This window comes from Rhinoderma darwinii, chromosome 5 (genome assembly GCF_050947455.1).
Source record: "Rhinoderma darwinii isolate aRhiDar2 chromosome 5, aRhiDar2.hap1, whole genome shotgun sequence".
NCBI lineage: Eukaryota > Metazoa > Chordata > Amphibia > Anura > Rhinodermatidae > Rhinoderma > Rhinoderma darwinii.
The window spans coordinates 246,012,855-246,036,267 of record NC_134691.1 but is presented as its reverse complement, the minus strand read 5'-3'; the positions used below and the strand labels follow the sequence as shown (position 1 = coordinate 246,036,267).

Here is a 23,413-nt window from a genome sequence, read left to right as displayed (position 1 = left end):
CTGTAATCGGAAGAAATTGCTTTACAAATGTTGTGGTGCTTTTTCTCCTTTTATCTATTGTAAAAATGAAAAAAATCTGAGTTAAAACTACATTTTATTAGAAAAATTCCTTGGGGGTGAAGTTTCCAAAATGGGGTTACTTTTGGGGGGTTTCCACTCTTTTGGTCCCTCCACGGCGTTGCAAACACGACATAGCACTGAAAAACATTCCAGCAAAATCTGCAATCCAAATGGTACTCCTTCCCTTCTAAGCCCTGTCGTGGGTCCATACAGCAGTATATTACCACAGGTACTGCCGTAATTTGGAAAATTGCTTTACAAATGTTGGGGTGCTTTTTCTCCGTTATTTTTAGTTTTTTCAGAAAAAGTAGATTTTCATTTTTACAGACTAATTCCAATAAGTTTAGCAATAAACCTGTGGGTCAAAATGGTAACTACACTCCTAGATACATTTCTTGAGGGGTCTAGTTTTCAAAATGGGATCACTTTTGGGGGTTTTCACTGTTTTGGCACCACAAGACCTCTTCAAACTTGAGCTGGTGCCTAAAATATATTTTAAAAAAGGAGGCCCCAAAATCCACTAGATGCTTCTTTGTTTCTGAGGCCTATGTTTCAGTCCATTAGCACACTGAGGGTATGTTCACACGGCCTATTTTCGGACATTTTTCGGGCCGTAAATGCCCGAAAAATGGGCGAAAAATCGGAAGCAGAACGCCTCCAAACACTTGCCCATTGATTTCATTGTGAAAAACGGTGTTCTGTTCCGATCGCCCATTTTTTACGCGGCCATTTTTCAAAATGGCCGCGTAACAAAACGGCCGTGAAAAAGAAGTGCAGGACACTTCTTGATAAGTTTTTGGAGCTATTTTTCATTGACTCTATAGAAAACAGCTCCAAAAACGGCCATAAAAAACGCAGCGTAAATCGCGAGTGGCTTAAAAAACGTCTGAAAATCAGGAGCTGTTTTCCCTTGAAAACAGCTCCGTATATTCTGACGTTTTTGACTCAGCGTGTGAACATACCCTAAGGCCACATGCTGGATATTTAAGAAAAAAACTGCAGAATCTGGGCAATAAATATTGAGTTGTGTTTCTCTAGTAAATCCTTCTATGTTACAGATTTTTTTTTATTACAAATGAATTTTGGCAAAAAAAATAAATTTTAAATTTCACCTCTACTTTGCTTTAATTTCTGTGAAACACCTAAGGGGTTAAGAAACTTTCTGAATGCTGTTTTGAATACTTTGAGGGTGCATTTTTTTAAATGGGGTGATTGATGGGGACTTTCTAATATAAAAGGCCCTCAAAGCCGCTTCAGAACTGAACTGGTCTCTGAAAAAATTGCATTTTAAAATTTTCTTGAAAATGTGAGAAATTGCTGCTAAAGTTCTAAGCTTTGTAACGTACTAGAAAAATAAATTGACGTTCGAAAAACGATGCAAACATAAAGTAGACATATGGGAAATGTTAACTAGTAACTATTTTGTGTGGTATTACTATCTGTTTTACAAGCAGATACATTTAAATTTAGAAAAATTCTATTTTTTGCAAATTTTCTAAAAATTTTGGTGTTTTTCACAAATAAATACTGAGTTTATCGACCAAATTTTTTCAGTAACACAAAGTACAATATGTCACAAGAAAACATTCCCAGAATTGCTTGGATAGGTAAAAGCAGTCCAAAGTTATTAGCACGTCCAAGTGACACAAGTCCGATTTGAAAAAATCGGCTATGTCCACAAGGCAAAAACAGAATGTGTCCTTAAGGGGTTAAAGAAGTTCTCCACTTATATTTACAAAACAAATTAATATAGCAGTACAAGAAAGATAAAAGTGTGGTTTCAGGCCTCCTTAAAGAGGCTCTGTCACCAGATTTTGCAGCCCCTATCTGCTATTGCAGCAGATAGGCGCTGCAATGTAGATTACAGTAACGTTTTTATTTTTTAAAAACGAGCATTTTTGGCCAAGTTATGACCATTTTCGTATTTATGCAAATGAGGCTTGCAAAAGTACAACTGGGCGTGTTGAAAAGTAAAAGTACAACTGGGCGTGTATTATGTGCGTACATCGGGGCGTGTTTACTACTTTTACTAGCTGGGCGTTGTGTATAGAAGTGTCATCCACTTCTCTTCACAACGCCCAGCTTCTGGCAGTGCAGCACTGTGACGTCACTCACAGGTCCTGCATCGTGTCGGCACCAGAGGCTACAGATGATTCTGCAGCAGCATCGGCGTTTGCAGGTAAGTCGATGTAGCTACTTACCTGCAAATGCTGATGCTGCTGCAGAATCAACTGTAGCCTCTGGTGCCGACACGATGCAGGACCTGTGAGTGACGTCACAGATCTGCACTGCCAGAAGCTGGGCGTTCTGAAGAGAAGTGGATGATACTTCTATACACAACGCCCAGCTAGTAAAAGTAGTAAACACGCCCCGATGTACGCACATAATACACGCCCAGTTGTACTTTTACTTTTCAACACGCCCAGTTGTACTTTTGCAAGCCTCATTTGCATAAATACGAAAATGGTCATAACTTGGCCAAAAATGCTCGTTTTTTAAAAATAAAAACGTTACTGTAATCTACATTGCAGCGCCTATCTGCTGCAATAGCAGATAGGGGCTGCAAAATCTGGTGACAGAGCCTCTTTAACTTGAGCTTAGGGTCAATGATGTGAAACTTAGGGCTTATTCACACTGCTACATAAAAATATTCCTGATGTATACCTCCAATGCAAGTCTCTGACGTATGACACTGTATAAGCATATAGTGGCAAACATCGGCTTCCATTGTAAAAAAAAGTATCTTCACAGTATACAATTTTATTAGACATTTCACTATGGAATAGCACCGTTGACTATGCCATTCCATACAGCAAAATAGAAGGTATACTGATGTACAGAAGTACCAATGTTTATCTTAAAGGACGAGTGTCACGAAAAAAAAAATGTTGATATCAATTTGCATTTAGTGTTTTATTATAAAATCTTTTATTTATGTGTGTGTTTGTGTTTTACTTTTTTATATTTTTTAACTTTTTCTTCTCTATGGGGGCTGCCATTTTTTTTGCCATCTCTGTATGTGTCGATTAACGACACATACAGTGATGGAATACGGCACACACATCCCCATAGGGAATGCGAACGGGAGCCGTTCCATCCACTATAGCATACGCTGTCTGACCGGTCTGACACAGACCAAAAGTCAGGTCTTCGCTAGAGCGAAATCCGGCGCCATGTTCATGTCGACCGGAAGCCGCGGCCAGACTGTGAGATGACTACTTCCGGTCGCGGCTTCCGGACTTGTGTTCTGAAGCAAGCACGAGGAGCGGAGGGAGCAGACCGGAACGGACGGACCAGAGGGAGCAGCGGCGGCAGGAGCAGGTAAGTTAGGTCTGTGTATGTACGTGGTTTACTGTGTGTTTACTACTGTATGTAAACCTACTACACTGTGTGTTAGCTCAATAAATGGCGACACACAGTGTAGGAGGTTTGACCGTTCAATCCCCTCCTTTCTCCTGGCACTAGGGGATTCTGTGAGCTCACTAGAGCGAGTGTGTTTACACCAAATTTGCAGCATAAAGCAATGTGGTATCTTTACCACATGCAATGCTGCAATTTTGGGAATTGCTCCATCTAGTGACCAGCACTGGGAAATTTTATAAATTAGAATCTAATTTATAATATTTCCTGACTCGTGAAAAAATTTATAAAATGTGGACAGTGTTTAAGCATTCATACACTAACTGTTTAACTAAAAAAAAATAAAAAAAAATTCTAGCGACACATTCCCTTTAAAGGGATTGTCCCACAAAACACATGTATCCCCTATACATGGGTCTTCCGGGGTCTGTGTCCGGCAGCTCCATAGAAATGAATGGAGCGCCGGTCACACAGGCGTGACCAGCGCTCCATTCATTTCTATGGAGCTGCCGGACACACAAGCCCGACATAGACCCCGGAAGTCCCATGCTTCTCATGGAGCACTTTGGGGACTTTATTGCTGGGGATCTCAGCGGTCGGAGGCCCAGCGATCACACTTGTATCCCCTATCCTGTGGATAGGGGATACATGTGTTTTGTGGGACAACCCCTTTAACTGTTAACGCGTTATCTGCACAGCGGTAACAAACGTTATCAGAGTCAAGATAAGGATTGCAACATCTGTATATACACCAGACAGATGCCAAAAGTATACTCTACAGTGGGGGTCTACAGATACGTTCAGTGTATTCACCAAGAGCTATCCCGGAGCATATGACTGTCATGCACTGCAAATGTAGTGTTAATAGGCCCTTAGACTGCTATACAGACTCATTGACTTGAACATCTACCTACTTTTCAGAAAGAGGTTCTGCCTAAAGAGTTGTCTAGTTTGGAAAACCCATTTTTGGATTCCCTAGGAGGAAATTCTGAGTTAATAGAGGGGGTTCTCTATTTAGTATTCTTCTCTCTTAGCCAGTAGTTTTCACATTTGTGTTGGGATTTCTGTTTTTTTCTGTTCCGACAAAAGCAGAAAAACAATATTTAAGCTGTGTCGGATCCGTCACATGGCCGACACCATTGGTGCCCGACGGAACCCATTGACGTATAATAGATTTTATCAAATTCAGTCATGTCCTTCATTTTGAAGGAAAAAAATGTCCCTGCCTATTGTGCTATTTTTTTGCAGCAAAAATGACAGAATCTACGACCTAGCCTTGCACCCACAACACATTGATTTGAATGACCACAGTGTAATGCTTCATTGTCAGTGTGGTGGCTCTGTTTAAAAATTGAACATTTACTGCCAGGTTTACTCATAGATTACAGTTGATCGCTTTGTGATCAGCTAAGGCTTCGTTCACATCTGCGTCAGGGCTCCATTCTGACGTTCCGTCTGAGCTTCCAGTCAGAACTGAACCCTGACTGAAACCATAGGTTTTCGTTTGCATCACCATTGATTTCAATGGCGATGGATCCGGTGCAAACCGTTTGTGTATGTCTCAGTTGTGCAAGGGTTCCGCCATTCTGGCGGAATGAATACCGTAGTCGACTGCGCTTTTGATTCAGTCAAAACTACAGTAACCTTACACAACGGTGACAAACGTAAACCATTTGCACCGCATCCGTCACCATTGAAAGCAATGGTGATGCAAACGGGAAGCTATGGTTTCCGTTTATTTCAGTCAAGGTTCCGTTCGGACGGAAAGCTCAGACGGAATGCCAGAACGGAGCCCTGACGCAGATGTGAATCAAAGCCTAAGTCAAGCGACCCTTCTAACCAGTAAGAATTGCCCTTTAACCCCTTAATGACAGCCGATTAGCCTTTTCACAGCGGTCATTAATGGGCTTTATTCTACAGCGCCGCTATTCCACGGCGCTGCTGTAGAATAAAGTAAACAGAGCAGGGAGCCGTCAAATCTCCCTGCTCTCAGCTGCCAGAGGCAGCTGAGGGCTGGGGGCGTCCCTGCTCTGCCAGGTGAGATCGATATTAGTATCGATCTCACCCGTTTAACCCTTCAGATGCGGTGCACAATAGCGTGCACCGCATCTGAGTGGTTTTGGAGAGAGGGAGGGAGCTCCCTCTCTCTCCCACCGACACCCGGCGATAAAATCGCCGAGTGTCTGTGTCTTCTATGGCAGCCGGGGGTCTAATAAAGGCCCCCAGGTCTGCCAGTAGTAAATGCCTGCTAGGTCATGCCAGAGGCATGACCTAGCAGATGCCTGTCCGTTTTAAACGGACAGGCAGTAATACACTGCAATACAAAAGTATTCCAGTGTATTATAATAGCGATCGGAGGATAGTGAAGTCCCCTAGTGGGACTAGTAAAAAAGTTAAAAAGTTTAATAAAGTTAATAAAAAAATAAGTGAAAAAAAAAATGAAAAACCCACTTTTTCCCCTTACAAAATGCTTTACTATTAAAAAAAACTACAATAAAGCAAAAAAGTTACACATATTTTGTATCGCCGCGTCCGTAACGACCCCGGCTATAAATCTATTACATTATTTAACACGCACTGTGAACGCCGTAAAAAATAAAATAAAAAACAATGGAAAAATTGCTGTTTTCTGTTAATCCTGACTTAAAAAAAATGTGATAAAAAGTGATCAAAAAGTCGCATCTACTCTCAAATGGTACCAATAAAAACTGCAAGTCGTCCCGCAAGAAACAAGACCTTATACAGCTATGCCGACGCAAAAATAAAAAAGTTATAGCTCTTCGAATGTGACAATGGAAAAATGTAAAAAATGGCTTGGACATTAGGGCCCAGAATGCAAGCAGGGGGAAGGGGTTAAGTTCACCTCCTAAGTAAAACTGCTCTGCATGAGCTGGATTGAGGACCAAAAGTGAAATTCTGGGTAGCATACCAAGTATACACCATGCAGATAAGAGAACTTTTTTTTAAATGTTTTATTTTTTATGTAAAACTGTGATTCCATCCCTGGTTAATGCATTTTCTGTGTCCGTAAAAAGTCCTCGGATGACAATTTATTAATCTTTTTCATATTTTTTTATTTGATGCTTCTTTGGTAAAAATAGAATACATAAGACGCCAAAGCTAAAGTTCAGGGGTGACTAGAATATATTCATGTTTTTCTTTTTTTCCAATGGTGTGTTACTTAATAAATTGAACATGTAAAGATAATCTCTAGTTTTGTTTTAATGATGTTGTTATATTTTATACAATGTATATTTAAATTGAGCTGAAGCAGAATACCGGTTCTTTTACATTTACTACTTGTCAAGTCATTAATCGGATACTTTTACTGTGGATTTCAGCCATTGTTTTTTTTCTGGGTTGTTCAGGTTGGAACGAGTGATGTCACCATGGTGAACATTCATCTGTGCCTTCCCCCCCATGAAGGTGGAAAGCAGCATAGTGATAGCCACAAATCATCCACCTTTGGACAAACACTGCAGGAAACCCTGAAAGGTACGTAATGTAGCAAATTCCTGGTTACCTGGACATGATGCAGCCTGTCCCTGACAGTCATTCCTGGAGTGTCTCATGGCGGCCCGAACATTATCACTGGCTGTATACTGTCACTTATACTGTCACTGTGCAACTTCTAGGCTTTTAACCCCTTCCCGCTTTGGGCACTTTTGACCTTCCTGACAGAGCCTCATTTTTCAAATCTGACATGTTTCACTTTATGTGGTAATAACTTCGGAATGCTTTTACCTATCCAAGCGATTCTGAGATTGTTTTCTCATGACACATTGGACTTTGTTCCTGGCAAAATTTGCTCGATACATTCAGTATTTAACACCAAAATTTTGTGAAAGATTGCAAAAATGTGCATTTTTCTAAATTTAGATGTATCTGCTTGTAAGACAGGCAGTTATACCACACAAAATTGTTCCTAATTAACATCCCCATATGTCTACATTAGATTGGCATCGTTTTTTGAATATCGTTTTATTTTTCTAGGACATCACAAGGCTTAGAACTTCAGCTGCAATTTCTCACATTATCAAGTAAATTTCAAAAGGCTATTTTTTCAGGGACAAGTTCAGTTGTGAAGTGGCTTTGAAGGCCTTATATATTAGAAACCCCCAATATGTCACCCAATTTTAAAAACTTCACCTCTCAAAGTATTCAAAACAGCATTTAGAAAGTTTCTTAACCCTTTAGATGTTTCACAGAAATTAAAGCAATGTAGAGGTGAAATGTACAAATTTCATTATTTTTTTTGGCAGAAATTCATTTTTAATCCATTTTTTTGTAGCACAGAAAGTTTTACCAGAGAAATGCAGCTCAATATTTATTTCCCAGATTCTGCAGTTTTTAGAAATATCCCACATGTGGTCCTAGTGTGCTAATGGACTGAAACACCGGCCTCAGAAGCAAAGAAGCACCTAGAGGATTTTGGGCCTCCTTTTTATTAGAAAATATTTTAGGCACCATGTCAGGTTTGAAGGGCTCTTGCGGTGCCGAAACAGTGGAAACCCCCTAAAAGTGACCCAATTTGGGAAACTCTATCCCTCAAGGAAATTATCTAGGGGTATAGTGAGCATTTTGACCCCACAGGTTTATTTCAGAAATTAGAAAGTAGGCCGTGAAAATTAAAATCTACATTCTTTCAAACAAAATCTAGATTTAGCAAATTTTTTCTAATTTTGACAAGGACTAAAGGAGAAAAAGCACTGCCACATATGTGAAGTAATTTCTCCTGAGTAAAACAATACCCCACATGTGGTCATAAACGGCTGTTTGGACACACGGAAGATGGGAAAGAGCGCCATTTAGCATTTATAGCTCAAATTTAGCAGGAATGGTTTGCGAAGGCCATGTCGCATTTGCAAAGCCCCTGAAGGACTAAAACAGAGAAAACGCCCAAAAAGTTACTCCATTTAGGCAATTACACCCCTTGAGGAATTTACCTACGGGTGTAGTGAGCATTTTGAGGTAAGTTTTTTTTTTTTTTTTTTTTTTTTTTTAGATTTTATTAGAATTGGGCAGCAAAAATAAAAACAATCCTTTTTCTTCAATAAGACGTAGCTTTAGCTCAAAATTTTTCATTTTCTCAACAAATAAATGAAAAAAAGAACCCCAACATTTGTAAAGCAACTTCTCTACGGAAATATCCCATATGTGGTCATAAACTGCTGTTTGGGCACACAGTGGGACTCAGAAGGGAAGGAGCGCCATTTGGCTTTTGTAGTACAGATTTTGCTGGATTGGTTTCTGGTCGTTATGTAGCATTTGCAAAGCCCCTGTGGGACCAAAACAGTGAAGTGACCCCATTTTGGAAACTACATCCCTCAAGGTATTCACCTATGAGTGTAGCAAGCATGTTAACCCCGCAGGTGTTTTGCAGAAATTCGTGTGCACTTGATATTGCAGAGTAAAAGTGGAAATTTTTCCATAGATATGCCAATATGTGGTGCCCAGCTTGTGCCACCATAACAAGACAGCTCTCTAATTATTATGCTGTGTTTCCCGGTTTTAGAAACACCCTACATGTGGCCCTAAACTTTTGCCTGGACTATCGACAGGACTCAGGAGTGAAATACTACCATGCGAAGTTGAGGCCTAATTTGGCTACTTACACAGTATTGGTTCACAATTGCAGAGGCTATGGTGTGAAATAATAAAAGAAACCCCTGAGAAGTGATCCTTTTTGGAAACGACACCCCTCAAGGCATTTATTAAAGGGTGTAGTGAGCATTTTCACCCATAGGTCTTTTCCATAAATGATTGCACTGCGGATGGTGCAAAGTAAAAATTAAAATTTTTCCCTAGATGTGACGTTTCAGTGGGAAATATGCTGTGCCCAGCTTGTGCCACTGGAGACACACACCCGAAAAATTGTTAAAAGGGTTCTCCCGGGTATGGCCATGCCATATACACTACCGTTCAAAAGTTTAGGGTCACTTCGAAATTTCCTTATTTTTGAAAGAAAAGCACAGTTTTTTTCAATGAAGATAACATTAAATTAATCAAAAATACACTCTATACATTGTTAATGTGTTAAATGACTATTCTAGCTGCAAACATCTGGTTTTTAATGCAATATCTACATAGGTGTATAGAGGCCCATTTCCAGCAACCATCACTCCAGTGTTCTCATGGTACATTGTGTTTGCTAACTGTGTTAGAAGGCCAATGGATGATTAGAAAACACTTGAAAACCCTTGTGCAATTATGTTAGCACCGCTGTAAACAGTTTTGCTGTTTAGAGGAGCTATAAAACTGACCTTCCTTTGAGCTAGTTGAAAATCTGGAGCATTACATTTGTGGGTTCGATTAAGCTCTCAAATTGGCTAGAAAAAGAGAGCTTTCATGTGAAACTCGACAGTCTATTCTTGTTCTTAGAAATGAAGGCTATTCCATGCGAGAAATTGCCAAGAAACTGAAGATTTCCTACAACGGTGTGTACTACTCCCTTCAGAGGACAGCACAAACAGGCTCTAACCATAGTAGAAAGAGAAGTGGGAGGCCCCGCTGCACAACTGAGCAACAAGACAAGTACATTAGAGTCTCTAGTTTGAGAAATAGACGCCTCACAGGTCCTCAACTGGCAGCTTCATTAAATAGTACCCGCAAAACACCAGTGTCAACATCTACAGTGAAGAGGCGACTCAGGGATACTGGCCTTCAGGGCAGAGTGGCAAAGAAAAAGCCATATCTGAGACTGGCTAATAAAAGGAAAAGATTAATATGGGCAAAAGCACACAGACATTGGACAGAGGAAGATTGGAAAAAGTGTTATGGACAGACGAATCGAAGTTTGAGGTGTTTGGATCACACAGAAGAACATTTGTGAGATGCAGAACAACTGAAAAGATGCTGGAAGAGTGCCTGACGCCATCTGTCAAGCATGGTGGAGGTAATGTGATGGTCTGGGGTTGCTTTGGTGCTGGTAAAGTGGGAGATTTGTACAAGGTAAAAGGGATCTTGAATAAGGAAGGCTATCACTCCATTTTGCAACGCCATACCATACCCTGTGGACAGCGCTTGATTGGAGCCAATTTCATCCTACAACAAGACAATGACCCAAAGCACACCTCCAAATTGTGCAAGAACTATTTAGGGAAGAAGCAGGCAGTTGGTATTCTATCTGTAATGGAGTGGCCATCGCAGTCACCAGATCTCAACCCCATAGAGCTGTTGTGGGAGCAGCTTGACCATATGGTACGCAAGGAGTGACCATCAAGCCAATCCAACTTGTGGGAGGGGCTTCTGGAAGCATGGGGTGAAATTTCTCCCGATTACCTCAGCAAATTAACAGCTAGAATGCCAAAGGTCTGCAATGCTGTAATTGCTGCAAATGGAGCATTCTTTGACGAAAGCAAAGTTTGAAAGACAAAATTATTATTTCAAATAAAAATCATTATTTCTAACCTTGTAAATGTCTTGACTATATTTTCTAGTAATTTTGCAACTCATTTGATAAATATAAGTGTGAGTTTTCATGGAAAACAGAAAATTGTCTGGGTGACCCCAAACTTTTGAACGGTAGTGTATGTGGTCATAAACTGCTGTTTGGGCGCACTGTAGGGCTCAGAAGGGAAGGAGCGCCATTTAGCTTTTGGAGTGTGGATTTTGTTGGGTAGTAGTTTTGTTGGGAGTTTTATTGGTATTTCAGTTTATAATGTTAGGGCATATGTAAGCTAGGCCGAGTACATCAGGGGCACAGTCAGGTGGTATAATAATGGGATAAACAATAAAAAAAATCCATAAATATTTGTTAAGCTGTGAAGCAATCCTTTATGCACAGGCCAGTGTCGCACTGATAAACACTTTCCTTTCTTATCCACACTCCGCACCTTTTTCAGTTTGGGGAATTTTCCTGGGAAGTGTTGTCCTGGTATAGTACGGGCACCCTCACTTCCAGCAGATATGTTTGGGCCCTCCCCTTCCTGCTTCCCTAATTTTAGGGCCTTGGTAAGTCGCCACTTGAAACAGAAGAAATGTTCCCCACAGGCCTGCACAACTGCATACTTTCTTTCCTGACTTATTGGAGCCTTAACTCATTTTATTTTTTCATAGACGTAGTGGTATGAGGCCTGTTTCTTTTGCGGGACAAGCTGTAGTTCTTATTAGTACCATTTTGGAGTACACGCAACTATTTGATCACTTTTTATCCTTTTTTATGGGAGGCAAGGTGATCAAAAAACAGCAATTCTGGCATAGTTTTTTTTTAGATATAGCGTTCACCACGCGTCATAAATTACATGTTAACTCTATTCTGCGGGTACAAATCTGGTGATACCAAATTTATAGCACTTTTTTTTATGTTTTACAAGTTTTTGCACAATAAAATTACTTTTGTAAAAAGAATGTATTTTTTCTGTCACCATGTTGTAAGAGCCATAACTTTTACATTTTTTCGTCGACGGAGCTGTATGAAAGCGCTCATACTTACCCCTTCCTCTGACGTCCGCTCCGGCCTCCCTGGATGACGTTCCAGGCCATGTGACGTTGCAGCCTGTGATCACATGGGATGCAACGTCATCTCAGGAGGCCGGACTGCAGGAAGAAGGACGGCCTTCTGGCTAGTTCTAGGTAAGTATGAATTATTTTTTTTCCAGAGTTGCAATTTTTGCGGCGTAAACGTTGCGATTACGCCACAAACCATGCAACACTTGGTTTTCTGTTGCGGGTTTTGCATCCCCATTGAGTTCAAAGGGGAAAACCCGCAGCAGAAAATCAACAAAAACGCAACATAAATTGACATGATTTAAATTCCGCACCGCAGGTCAATTTATTAACGTTTATGCTACGTTTTTGTTCCGCAGCGTGCACATGAGATTTCCAAAATCTCATCCTCTCTGCTGCTACTGTAAATGCTGCGGAATTTCTGCACAGAATTCCGTTGCGGAAATTCCGTAGAGTTTAGTTACGTGGGAACGATGCCTTACCGATCACATCTAAGTTATAAACAAAGATGTTATCGATAAGAGCTTGATCCGACCGATGTCACTGTACCCCTCAGTCCTGCTGACCTGACGGATTTAGGTCTGAGAACTAGATACAGCTGCTCTGTATACAGGATATAAAGCCGCTGTATCTCAAATAGTAAAAATAATTTTTAATAATATGTAATTGCCCAGTTGCACCAAACACACTGATAGACATTTTTATTTAACCCGTTAGTGACCGGCCCATAGTGTTTTTACGTTGGTCACTAACGGGCCTTAATCCGATGCAATAGACTTTTTACGTCGCTGCATCGGAATAAGTAAACAGAGCAGGGAGCTGTCAAATCTCCCTGCTCTCAGTTGCCAGACGTAGCTGAGGGCTGGGGGCGTCCCTGCTCGACCGGGTGAGATCGATATTAGTATCGATCTCACCCGTTTAACCCTTCAGATGCGGTGCTGAATAGCGTGCACTGCATCTGAGTGGTTTTGGAGAGAGGGAGGGAGCTCCCTCCTGACACCCGGCGATGAGATCGCCGAGCGTCTGTGTCTCCGATGGCAGTCGGGGGCCTAATAAAGGCCCCCTGGTCTGCCTGTAGTAAATGCCTGCTAGATCATGCCTCTGGTATGACCTAGCAGATGCCTGTCCGTTTTACACGTACAGGCATAATACACTGCAATACAGAAGTATTGCAGTGTATTATAAATGCGATCGGATAATCGCATAGCGAAGTCCCCTAGTGGGACTAGTAAAAAAAAGTTTTAAAAAAAAAGTTTAATAAAAAGTGAAAAAAAAAAATTAAAAACCCACTCTTCCCCCTTACAAACTGATTTATTATTAACAAACAAAATAAAGTAAAAAAGTTACACATATTTGGTATCGACGCGTCTGTAACGACCCCAACTATAAACTTATTACATAATTTAACCCGCACGGTGAACGTCTTAAAAAATAAAATAAAAAAACATGCAAAAATTGCTGTTTTCTTTGAATCCAGCCTTAAAAAAAATGTGATAAAAAGTGATCAAAAAGTCACATCTACTCCAAAATGGTACCAATAAAAACTACAAGTCATCCCGCAAAAAAAAAAAAGCCCTCCTACAATTGCATCGGCGAAAAAATAAAAACGTTACGGCTCTTCAAATATGGAGACACAAAAACAAATAATTTTGAAAAAAAAAGTGTTTTCACTGTGTAAAAGTAGTAAAACATACAAAAACGATACAAATTTGGTATCTTTGCAATCGCAACAACCCACTGAATAAAGTTAGTGTTATTTATACCACACGGTAAACGGCGTAAATTTAGGACGCAAAAAAGAGTTGCGAAATTGCTGGTTTTTTTTCTATTCCTCCCCCAAAAAAAAGTTAATAAAAGTTCATCAGCTAGAATGTACCCCAGGGTTCAGTGCTGGGACCACTATTATTCAACTTATTTATTAATGATATAGAGGATGGGATTAATAGCACTATTTCTATTTTTGCAGATGACACCAAGCTATGCAATATAGTTCAGACTATGGAAGATGTTTGTGAATTGCAGGCAGATTTAAACAAACTAAGTGTTTGGGCGTCCACTTGGCAAATGAAGTTTAATGTAGATAAATGTAAAGTTATGCATCTGGGTACGAAAAACCTGCAAGCATCATATGTCCTAGGGGGAGCTACACTGGGGGAGTCAATTGTTGAGAAGGATCTGGGTGTACTTGTAAATCATAAACTAAATTTCAGCATGCAGTGTCAATCAGCTGCTTCAAAGGCCAGCAAAATATTGTCGTGTATCAAAAGAGGCATGGACTCGCGGGACAGGGAGGTAATATTACCACTTTACAAAGCATTAGTGAGGCCTCATCTAGAATATGCAGTCCAGTTCTGGGCTCCAGTTCATAGAAAGGATGCCCTGGAGTTGGAAAAAATACAAAGAAGAGCAACGAAGCTAATAAGGGGCATGGAGAATCTAAGTTATGAGGAAAGATTAAAAGAACTAAACCTATTTAGCCTTGAGAAAAGACGACTAAGGGGGGACATGATTAACTTATATAAATATATGAATGGCGCATACAAAAAATATGGTGAAATCCTGTTCCATGTAAAACCCCCTCAAAAAACAAGGGGGCACTCCCTCCGTCTGGAGAAAAAAAGGTTCAACCTGCAGAGGCGACAAGCCTTCTTTACTGTGAATCTATGGAATAGCCTACCGCAGGAGCTGGTCGCAGCAGGGACAGTAGATGGCTTTAAAAAAGGCTTAGATAATTTCCTAGAACAAAAAAATATTAACTGCTATGTGTAGAAATTTTTTACTTCCCCTTTTCTATCCCACTTCCCCTTTCCCATCCCTTGGTTGAACTTGATGGACATGTGTCTTTTTTCAACCGTACAAACTATGTAACTATGTAACTATGTAACTATCAATAAATTCTATGTACCCCAAAATTGTGCCATTAAAAATTACAACTTGTCCCGCAAAAAACAAGACCTCATACAGGTAAGTTGACGCAAAAATGAAAAGGCTATAGCTCTTTGAATGAGACTATGGAAAAACGTAAAAAATGGCTTGGTCATTAAGGTCTAAAATAGGCTGGTCATTAAGGGGTTAAAAAAAAGTCTTCAAAGGTTTACATAGCGTTTAAACAGAATCCTCTGTTATGTCAGACCACATGTCGGCCGCATTTCCAGGACCGAACACATGTACGATGCCAGGTGTCCCTGCCTCGCTGCGGGAAAACTGTCCTGTACTGTAATCATGTTTTCACCACGGGACAGGGGAGGCAGGGACACCTGTCTATGATGCTAGGAGCCCGGCTCCCTGCACTGTTAGGTCCGGGAAATGCGGCCGACATGCGGTCCGTATATTACGGACCGAACACCGTCGTGTGAATTAGGCCTTAGGGTCAGTTCACACGTAGCGTAAATACTGCAGTTTTTCCGCAACAGAATTAGTTGCAAAAAATCTGCAGCGAATACAGTAGCAGCAGAGTGGGTGAGATAGAACAAATGTCACCACACGCTGCGTAAATACTGAGCGGTAAAAACGTTCATAAATTCACTTGCGGTGCAGGGTTTTTTTTTTTTTTTTTTTTAAATATCCTTTTTATTATCAGTTTTCACATTTTCTTACAAACATTTCACGTAAAAGTTACATCATGAGTGCGCAGCACTCTACTGTCATGGAATTAACTTTGAATTAAATTCAATATAACACATAAACATATAAACATATGAACATGGCATAATTGTCTATCTTCAGATGGACCGAAAGCATGACTTCCCCCAACCCCGACACGACCTAGGTCATCAATAAATTTCTACTCATCCTTTTTCCCCCAGCTGATTTAGAGTTGCAACCCCCCTAAAGTGCCTGCCAAGAGCTGTGTACAATACCACTTTGTGTACTGGAAGGGCCTAACAATTTCCGCTATTTCGGCTGCTGTACATTGCGATTCTATGAATGTTTGCCACTTATCAAATAGCTTCTTGGTTCCCGTTTCCTTTCGCCTTTCCACCTCCACCCTCTCAAGAACCAATAACTGTTTCAGCCGCGACACAATCATTTCTAACCCCGGCGTGTCTGCCTCTAGCCATTTACTCAGGAGGCATCTCAAGGCTACCAGTAGAATCGTGTGCACCAGCACGGGAGGTGATCTCACTCCTCGAGCTCCCTCTTCCTCCGGCGGCCGCGCCTAATGGAATAGTAGCGCTTGCGGCGTCATTGGGAGATTCGTTTTCCAATGGTCCTCAATATATTTCTGTACCATCCCCCAAAATCGTTTCGTGTGTACACACCCCCACACTCCATGCCACAAATTCGTCAGAGGTGTATTGCACTTGGGACAACTTGTAATGCGGTCAGGGAAAGATTGTGAAGGCAGAATATTAAAGCCATATATAGCTGAATGCATCAACTTAAAATAGGTTTCCCTCCAGCTCTCATTTATCACACTCTTCCGTACCGTCTCCCAACCCCCCAGTATGATCTCTCCTATACCTGGATCCTGAGTCCACCGTTCCCAGCTTTTAAAACTAATCCTTGACTGCGGCCGAACAAAACCATCTCTCAATGCCCCATACAGCCCCGAAATGGTCGCCCGCCCAGTTGTTGGACCCATGACCTCATCCAGAGTGTGCGAGGTAGCTTCCTTACTCAAATCCCTGAGCCTGGAGGTGCAAAATGCTCGTACCTGAAGTACTTGCAAAAAATGGACCCTCCCTGCTATGTGTCTGAGTTTAGTGGTGATTTCCTCCCCAGTTAACCACCTCCTTTCCTCTATGTGCATAAAATCCCCTGCATTGCCCATGCCTACCATCCCCCATGAGGCAATTCCGTCCCCTTTGTCTATTCCCGGTAAAAACTCTGGATGTCCGCTTAATGGCATATATTTCGAGACCAGGTGAGGTAGCCCAAACTGCTTACGTACCACTTTCCAAGCTAGAACTGTATCTCTCAATACAATGGAGGTTTTGAGACGGCACGGAAGAGAAGCAACTCTACAATGTAACAAAGCTTTTAGGTTCCAGGGTGAGGCATACTCCCCTTCCAGATCTAAGTTGGAATAATTGCTTGTCCCATGAAGCCAATCTACTACATGGCGAAATAGAAAGACCACGTTATATCCCCTGACGTTCGGAAAGTTCACACCCCCTTCTTGTTTACCCATCATGAGCTTGGTAAGTGCTATGCGCGGCCTTTTTCCTGCCCATATAAATTTAGTGAATGAAGCCGTCAGTTTCGAGACATCCACATGCTTCAATAATAGAGGAAGTGTTTGAAAGGGGTATAGCAATCTAGGGAAACTAACCATTTTGATCAGATGGCATCTTCCCAGGAGGGACAACGGCAATTGGCCCCATCTAGTGAGTTCCGCTTGTATTTTTTTAATTAACGGGGGATAATTTAGGCCATACAGAGTGTCTGGTACCCTCCCTATTTTGATACCCAGATAAGTAATGCAATGCTCAACCGGTGATATCCCGCAACCCAAGGATTGCCAAAAGGTCTTAGGCAATGGCCTGCCCAACTCCAGCAGTTCGCTCTTAGCTATGTTGACTTTATATCCCGAGCATTGCCCAAACTCCTGTAAAAATTGAAAAACCTTCCCTAAATGCTCTTGAGGATTTGACATAAAAAGTATGACATCATCAGCGAACAGGGCTAATTTCACTGCACAAGACCCTACTTGAATGCCTCTGAACATATCCGATTCCTCCAGGTATCTAGCCATAGGTTCCAATGCCAGATTGAATAACAGGGGTGATAGGGGGCAACCCTGTCGTGTTCCTTTATGTAATTGGAAGGGATCTGATAGGAACCCTGAGGAGTGAACACGTGCTTGCGGGCTATTGTAGACTCCCTTCAGGAAGACCCGGAAGTCACCCTGAATGTTCATTTTGTCTAGCACCATCCCCAGCCATTCCCATTGTATGCTATCAAAGGCTTTCTCTGCGTCTAGCGATAAAAGAGCCGGCATGGTACCTGGCTGGGGATCATGCCTGACTGTTTCTAGCACCGTCAACACCTTGCGTAGATTTGTCACTGCTGCCCTGCCCTTTACAAAGCCTACTTGGGACTTTCCCACCAGTATGGGTAGATACATAGCCAGCCGATTGGCCAGAATTTTTGTGAGCAATTTCTGATCTTGGTCTATCAGTGAAATGGGACGGTACGCCCCCGGGTCAAGAGGATTCTTCCCCTTTTTGGGCAGCACCTTTATATGCGCTACTTTAGCCTCTGCTGGTAAAGCCCCCGTGCCTAGTAAAATATTATAGTATGCCACCAAGGTAGGGCTGATTTCCTCTCTCAGAGATTTAAAAAACTCCCCTGTGAATCCATCCGGACCCGGGGCCTTTCCGTTAGATAAGGTCTTAATGGCGCTCCAGACTTCCTCTAATGTAATCTCTGCGTTTAAGTGACCATTTTGCTCCTGGGTGAGCCCTGGCATCTTCACCTTCTCCAAAAATTCCCTCCCTTTTTGGAGATCTATGGGTGTTTCTGAGTAAAGGGCTTGGTAGTACTTACTTAATATGGTGTTGATTTTTTTTGGGTCTGAAGTAGGAGTTCCATTTGATTCGGTAAGTGTTGATATGTGCGACGGTGCATACCTCCCTTTTGCTAATCGCGCTAATAATTTGCCCGCTTTATTGCCGAAGCGCATTAAATCGGCATCAAATTGGGACCGGTAAATACGCTCTCTTTTGTCTAACCACTGATCAAACTGTCGCTTGGCTTCCCTCCATTCCTCCCCCAATGGCAGTGATGGAGAGTGTAGAAATGCTGTGTATGCACACCGTAATCTGTCGCTCGCTGCCTTGTATCCTTCGGTCGTCTTACGTTTAAGATTAGACATATATTGCATGATTTTCCCTCGTATTACCGCTTTGGCTGTACGCCAACACAATGACGGTTCCGAGCGATGCGATACATTATCCCCATCAAATTCCATCCACCACCCCTTAAGCTTCTGTATAAAGCCCTCGTCCTTTGCCAGAAAGGCGGGAAACCTCCAGATAAAATCCGTTCCTCTAGCTACTGTGTCGGCCAAGGTAATGGTAACCGGAGCATGGTCCGAAATGACTAGATCTTCAATTGTCGCTTCACGTAAACGCCGCGATAAAGCGTCACTAACTAGCAAGTAATCAATACGCGACCATGACTGATGAACATGGGAGAAATGTGTAGACTCCTCCACGCATCTATTAGGGCCGTGTGTCTTAAAAAGTCGGGCAAGATCTTATCTCTATTTCTCTGCGAACTAGTCCCTGCGCTCCTATCCTCCCTTGAAGACCTCACAGTGTTAAGGTCTCCCCCCAGAATCAAAAACCTAGTGCGATCCTGCTGGAGTTGGGTTCCCAAATGACCAAAAAAAACAGTGTTAACCGTATTTGGGCCATACACATTATGAATACTGACGGTTTCCCCTGCATGCTCCATCACTAGATGGATCCAACGGCCCTCGTCATCCCGCTCCTAGGACACCAGTGTAAACACAAAATTTTTATTTACCAAAATTATAACTCCCGCCTTACCCTCCCTTGCCGACGAGCCAAAAACCTGACCCACCCAGAATTTTTGCAAATACTTAAACTCCGGCTCGGTAAGGTGAGTTTCCTGCAATAGGGCCACATCTGGGTGCAATCTTTTCATGTGTCGTAAAAGTTTGGTCCGTTTCTGTGGGGATCTCAGCCCTTTAACGTTCCAAGAGACTATTTTCATGTTATTGGGCCATGTATAAGATGAGCTAAAGTGCCTAAAAGTCGTGCTAAGTTCGGGGAGTCAGATCCGTCTTTTTCCAAGAGCCATGTATAAACATTAACATTAACAACATAACCAAAACCCGGCTTATAAGCCAGAACCAACAAGGCCAACCGGCCCTTATCTAACGAAACCCTCAAATCACCTGCGGCAAGGGTTAGCAGCCCCTTCATACCCACTGGTGTACGTGACTTCACTTTTTTCTGTTATGTCAGAACACGCCCCTCCCTCCCCCCCCCCCAGCCTGCACCTATGACTCCTTCCCTGAGGAAGTAACACCAGCCCTTGCCCCCTCATTACCTCTTTGTCGCCTGTGCACACTCTTATACATTTCCATATCATCAATTTTAACAGCCTAGCGTCCGTTTGGATTATATCTTCATGACTTTTATGCAAACAGACTTAAAATCACATATCCACATGAATCTTGCTTCGCCTCAAGGTTTCCCTACCTTCTTTTCCCATATCTTCTATCACAATTTCCCCTAGTCTGCCATCTGTGAGAGATACAGCTAATCCCTTGCGAGGAGGAGGCATTGTCTCATTCCCGGTCAGTCCCGCCCACAAGGAAAAATCTCAAAGCCTGATCTAACTCCCTCACTGTTCTCCTGTAGTGAAAACGCAGGGAAATACCAGAGTGCATACATTTCAACCTTATAACATTGTAACATTATAACAATAGGCCAGCTGTTGACCGGTACAGAGTGCCGTATACTACCGCCAAATATCGCCCTCAAAACTTTCAAATTATCTGTAAACTTATCTGTATCTGGTCGGAATCTGCAATTGGTCTACAGCGTCCACAAAATCAACATCACTTCAGCTTTAAATAAAATGTGCTGAAAAGATCTTCGTCCGTCAATCAGGAGACGTGGATCGGGTGCGGTCCCGCGTACGCCTCTGCGGTTTCGGAGAGTCCCCTCCATTTCCGGCTCGACCCCCCCGGGATCTTCCAGGTGTGGGCATTAAAGCTTCTGCCCAGGTTCGCTCCATATTTAGTCGGTTCCGTTTGGCTTCTCTCGACTTGCGGTTCGGACTGTGTACTGGACTGTGACTCTCCTCTTGCTGTGGTCTGCGCCTACAAAGCTCCGTAAGTGCGTCCTCCGCTTCCTGTGGCGTGGTGAAAACCTTGTTCCGCCCGTTCTCTTGGAACACCCGCAAGATGGCTGGGTACTGCAGGTTAAAACGTATTTTTGCTTGGAACAGCGCGGTGCAGATCTTGCTGAAAGCCCGCCTTCGTTTTGCAACCTCCGCAGAGAAATCCTCAAAAAGTAGCACTTTCATGCCCAGTATTTCCAAGGGACACGATCTGCTACGGAATGCTTTCATAAGTGCCACCTTGTCATTGTAATCCAACAGCTTAAAGATTACTTGTCTGGGACGAAGCGAACTGTGGTCGTCTGTTGCTGGGAGGTTTCTGGGGTCCGGCCCCACTCTGTGCGCCCTCTCCACCCGGCAGGGACGGGGAAGACCTAAAGCTTCTGGCAATGTCCTCTCACTCACTCGTTGCAAATCAGAAGATATCACCGCTTCTTTCAGCCCCACCAATCGCAGGTTGCTCCTCCTGGAGCGGTTTTCCAGATCCTCCACCTTGTCCCCCAACTGCGTAGTAACAGACAGCACCCCTCTGAGTTTGGATTGCAGACGCTCATTTTCATCCTCCAGCAGCGTCATACGCTGCTCTAACTCATCAGCTCTGATAGTGACTTGTGCCAGCTCCGCATGCACGCGGTTTAGGGAATCTTGCACCGTTTTTTCCAGCGCCTTTTGCAGGTCTGGCGCTATCGGTTTGGCTACTTCTCGGGCCAGGGCTACATAATCAATGGCTGCAGGAAGAGCGGGCATTATGTGCTCTGTCGGGCTTGAAAGCTGGGACTGATGGTGCTGCAGCTCATCTTCCTGTGTGTATAGCAGGGTCGCAGTGGCGGGAAGCGCCGCCATCTTACCTCCCTTTGCCGCGGCTGAGTCTTCCATGGCTGGCTTCTGCGCGCTTCTGAGGAGGTACCTGTCCATACAGGCACCACCTGTGATGATTCCGTGTGCAGGGCTGGTGACTTCACCGCTGATTGTCGCCGCCGAAGCGACTATTACAAGCAAATAGGCTGGACGGGAGCGGGAGCTCAGTCACTCGCGTCCTGCATCCCCAGCGCCGGAACCGGAAGTCCGCGGTGCAGGGTTTTATTCCACATCATGTCAATTGTATTTGCGGAATCGCTGCTTATTTGTTGCGGGTTTTCTCCATTGAATTAAAAAAATGCAACTCATAAAAAAATTAAAATCTTATACTTGCACATGAGTCTGGGTTTCTTCCTTCCTCCAGCGTGGCCTCCTGGGATGACGTTTCATCCCATGTGACTGCTAGCAGGCCGGCTAAATCAGGGGTCTCAAACTCGGCCGGGTAAGTGGGCCGCATATAGAAAAAATGGGAAGTTGACGTGCCGCATTACTTTCAAATTTGATACAATACAAAATTATTGTTAATCAATTAGTTATTTGAACTACTATAATACTATATTACTATAATAATAATAATACTACATTACTATAATAATACCGCTAGGTTTAAAATTTGAGATATTTCTCCACGTGCTTATTTCAGCAATCCAGCTTTCCAGTTTAAGTGTCGCTAAATGCAGTCCGGCGGCTCAGTTAGCAGCGTTTGGCAGACATACATGTCAAGATTGTGCAGCCCCTTTTTAGATAGTGCCGCAGTGCCCTCTGTGGATGCTGCCGCAGTGCCCTCTGTGGATGCTGCCGCAGTGCCCTCTGTGGATGCTGCCGCAGTGCCCTCTGTGCTAGTAGGCTCTTCCTGGGACTCCAGCTGTGCTCCTGACATCACTGGGACTCCTGCTCTGGGGAAGCCCCTGACATCATTGTTGATGTATGGACAGCGATGTCAGAGGCTTCCCCAGAGTCCCGGAGCAGAGCCGTTAATAGCGCTCTGCCCGGGACTCCGCTCTGGAGAATACCCTGACACACTGTCCATATATGGGCAGCGATGTCAGGGAATTCCACAGAGTCCCGGAGCAGAGCCGATACTAGCGCTCTGCCCGGGACTCCGCTCTGGGCAAGACCCTGACACACTGTCCATATATGGGCAGCGATGTCAGGGAATTCCACAGAGTCCCGGAGCAGAGCCGATACTAGCGCTCTGCCCGGGACTCCAGCTCTGGAGAAGCCCCAGACATCGCTGTTCATATGTGGACAGCGATGTCAGGGAATACCAGAGTCTCGGAGCAGAAACGATACTAGCGGCTCTCCCGCGGGCCGCAGATGACAGCCCCAGGGGCCGCATGCGGGCCGCGTGCTTGAGACCCCTGGGCTAAATGCTGCAGTTTCCGCAGCGGACATTCCAGGCCAAAAACTGCACCACAGTTTGGTGTGGATTTTCGGTCTGAATTCTTTGCGGCGCACAGGGCGCATATGCTGCATGCTTTTACGCAGCGTATCCACCTCGTGTGAACTCAGCCTAACAGTTAAGATCCCCCTCCCCAAGAAAAATTTATAATGAATCCCTTCCCCCACACATAGCATTCACAGCCAAGTCCCACCACCATCCCCCACAAAAAACGTTTTACACAAAATCCCCTGCCCCCACACAGCATTCACAGCCAAGTTCCACCATCCCCCATATATAGCATTTTACACAAAATCCCCTGCCCCGCATAAGCATTCAAAGCCAAGTCCCACTCTCCCCCACATATAGCATTTACAGTTAGGTCCTCCTCCCCCACAAATACGTTTTACACTAAATTCCCTCTCCCACGTATAGCATTTACAGTTAAGTTCCCCCTCCCCCACAAAAACGATTTGTAAAGAA

The 23,413-nt window shown here is 43.3% G+C and overlaps 1 protein-coding gene across 2 annotated transcripts in view; it reads left to right on the top strand.

Moving 5' to 3' along the window:
• Positions 1-23,413, top strand: part of EEPD1 (endonuclease/exonuclease/phosphatase family domain containing 1) — a 282,048-nt gene that overhangs the window by 230,096 nt on the left and 28,539 nt on the right. For both annotated transcript variants that reach the window (XM_075827028.1, XM_075827027.1), the window contains exon 5: positions 6,789-6,915. In XM_075827028.1, coding sequence (XP_075683143.1) covers positions 6,789-6,915 — 127 coding nt within the window. The remainder of the gene's footprint in view (positions 1-6,788; positions 6,916-23,413) is intronic.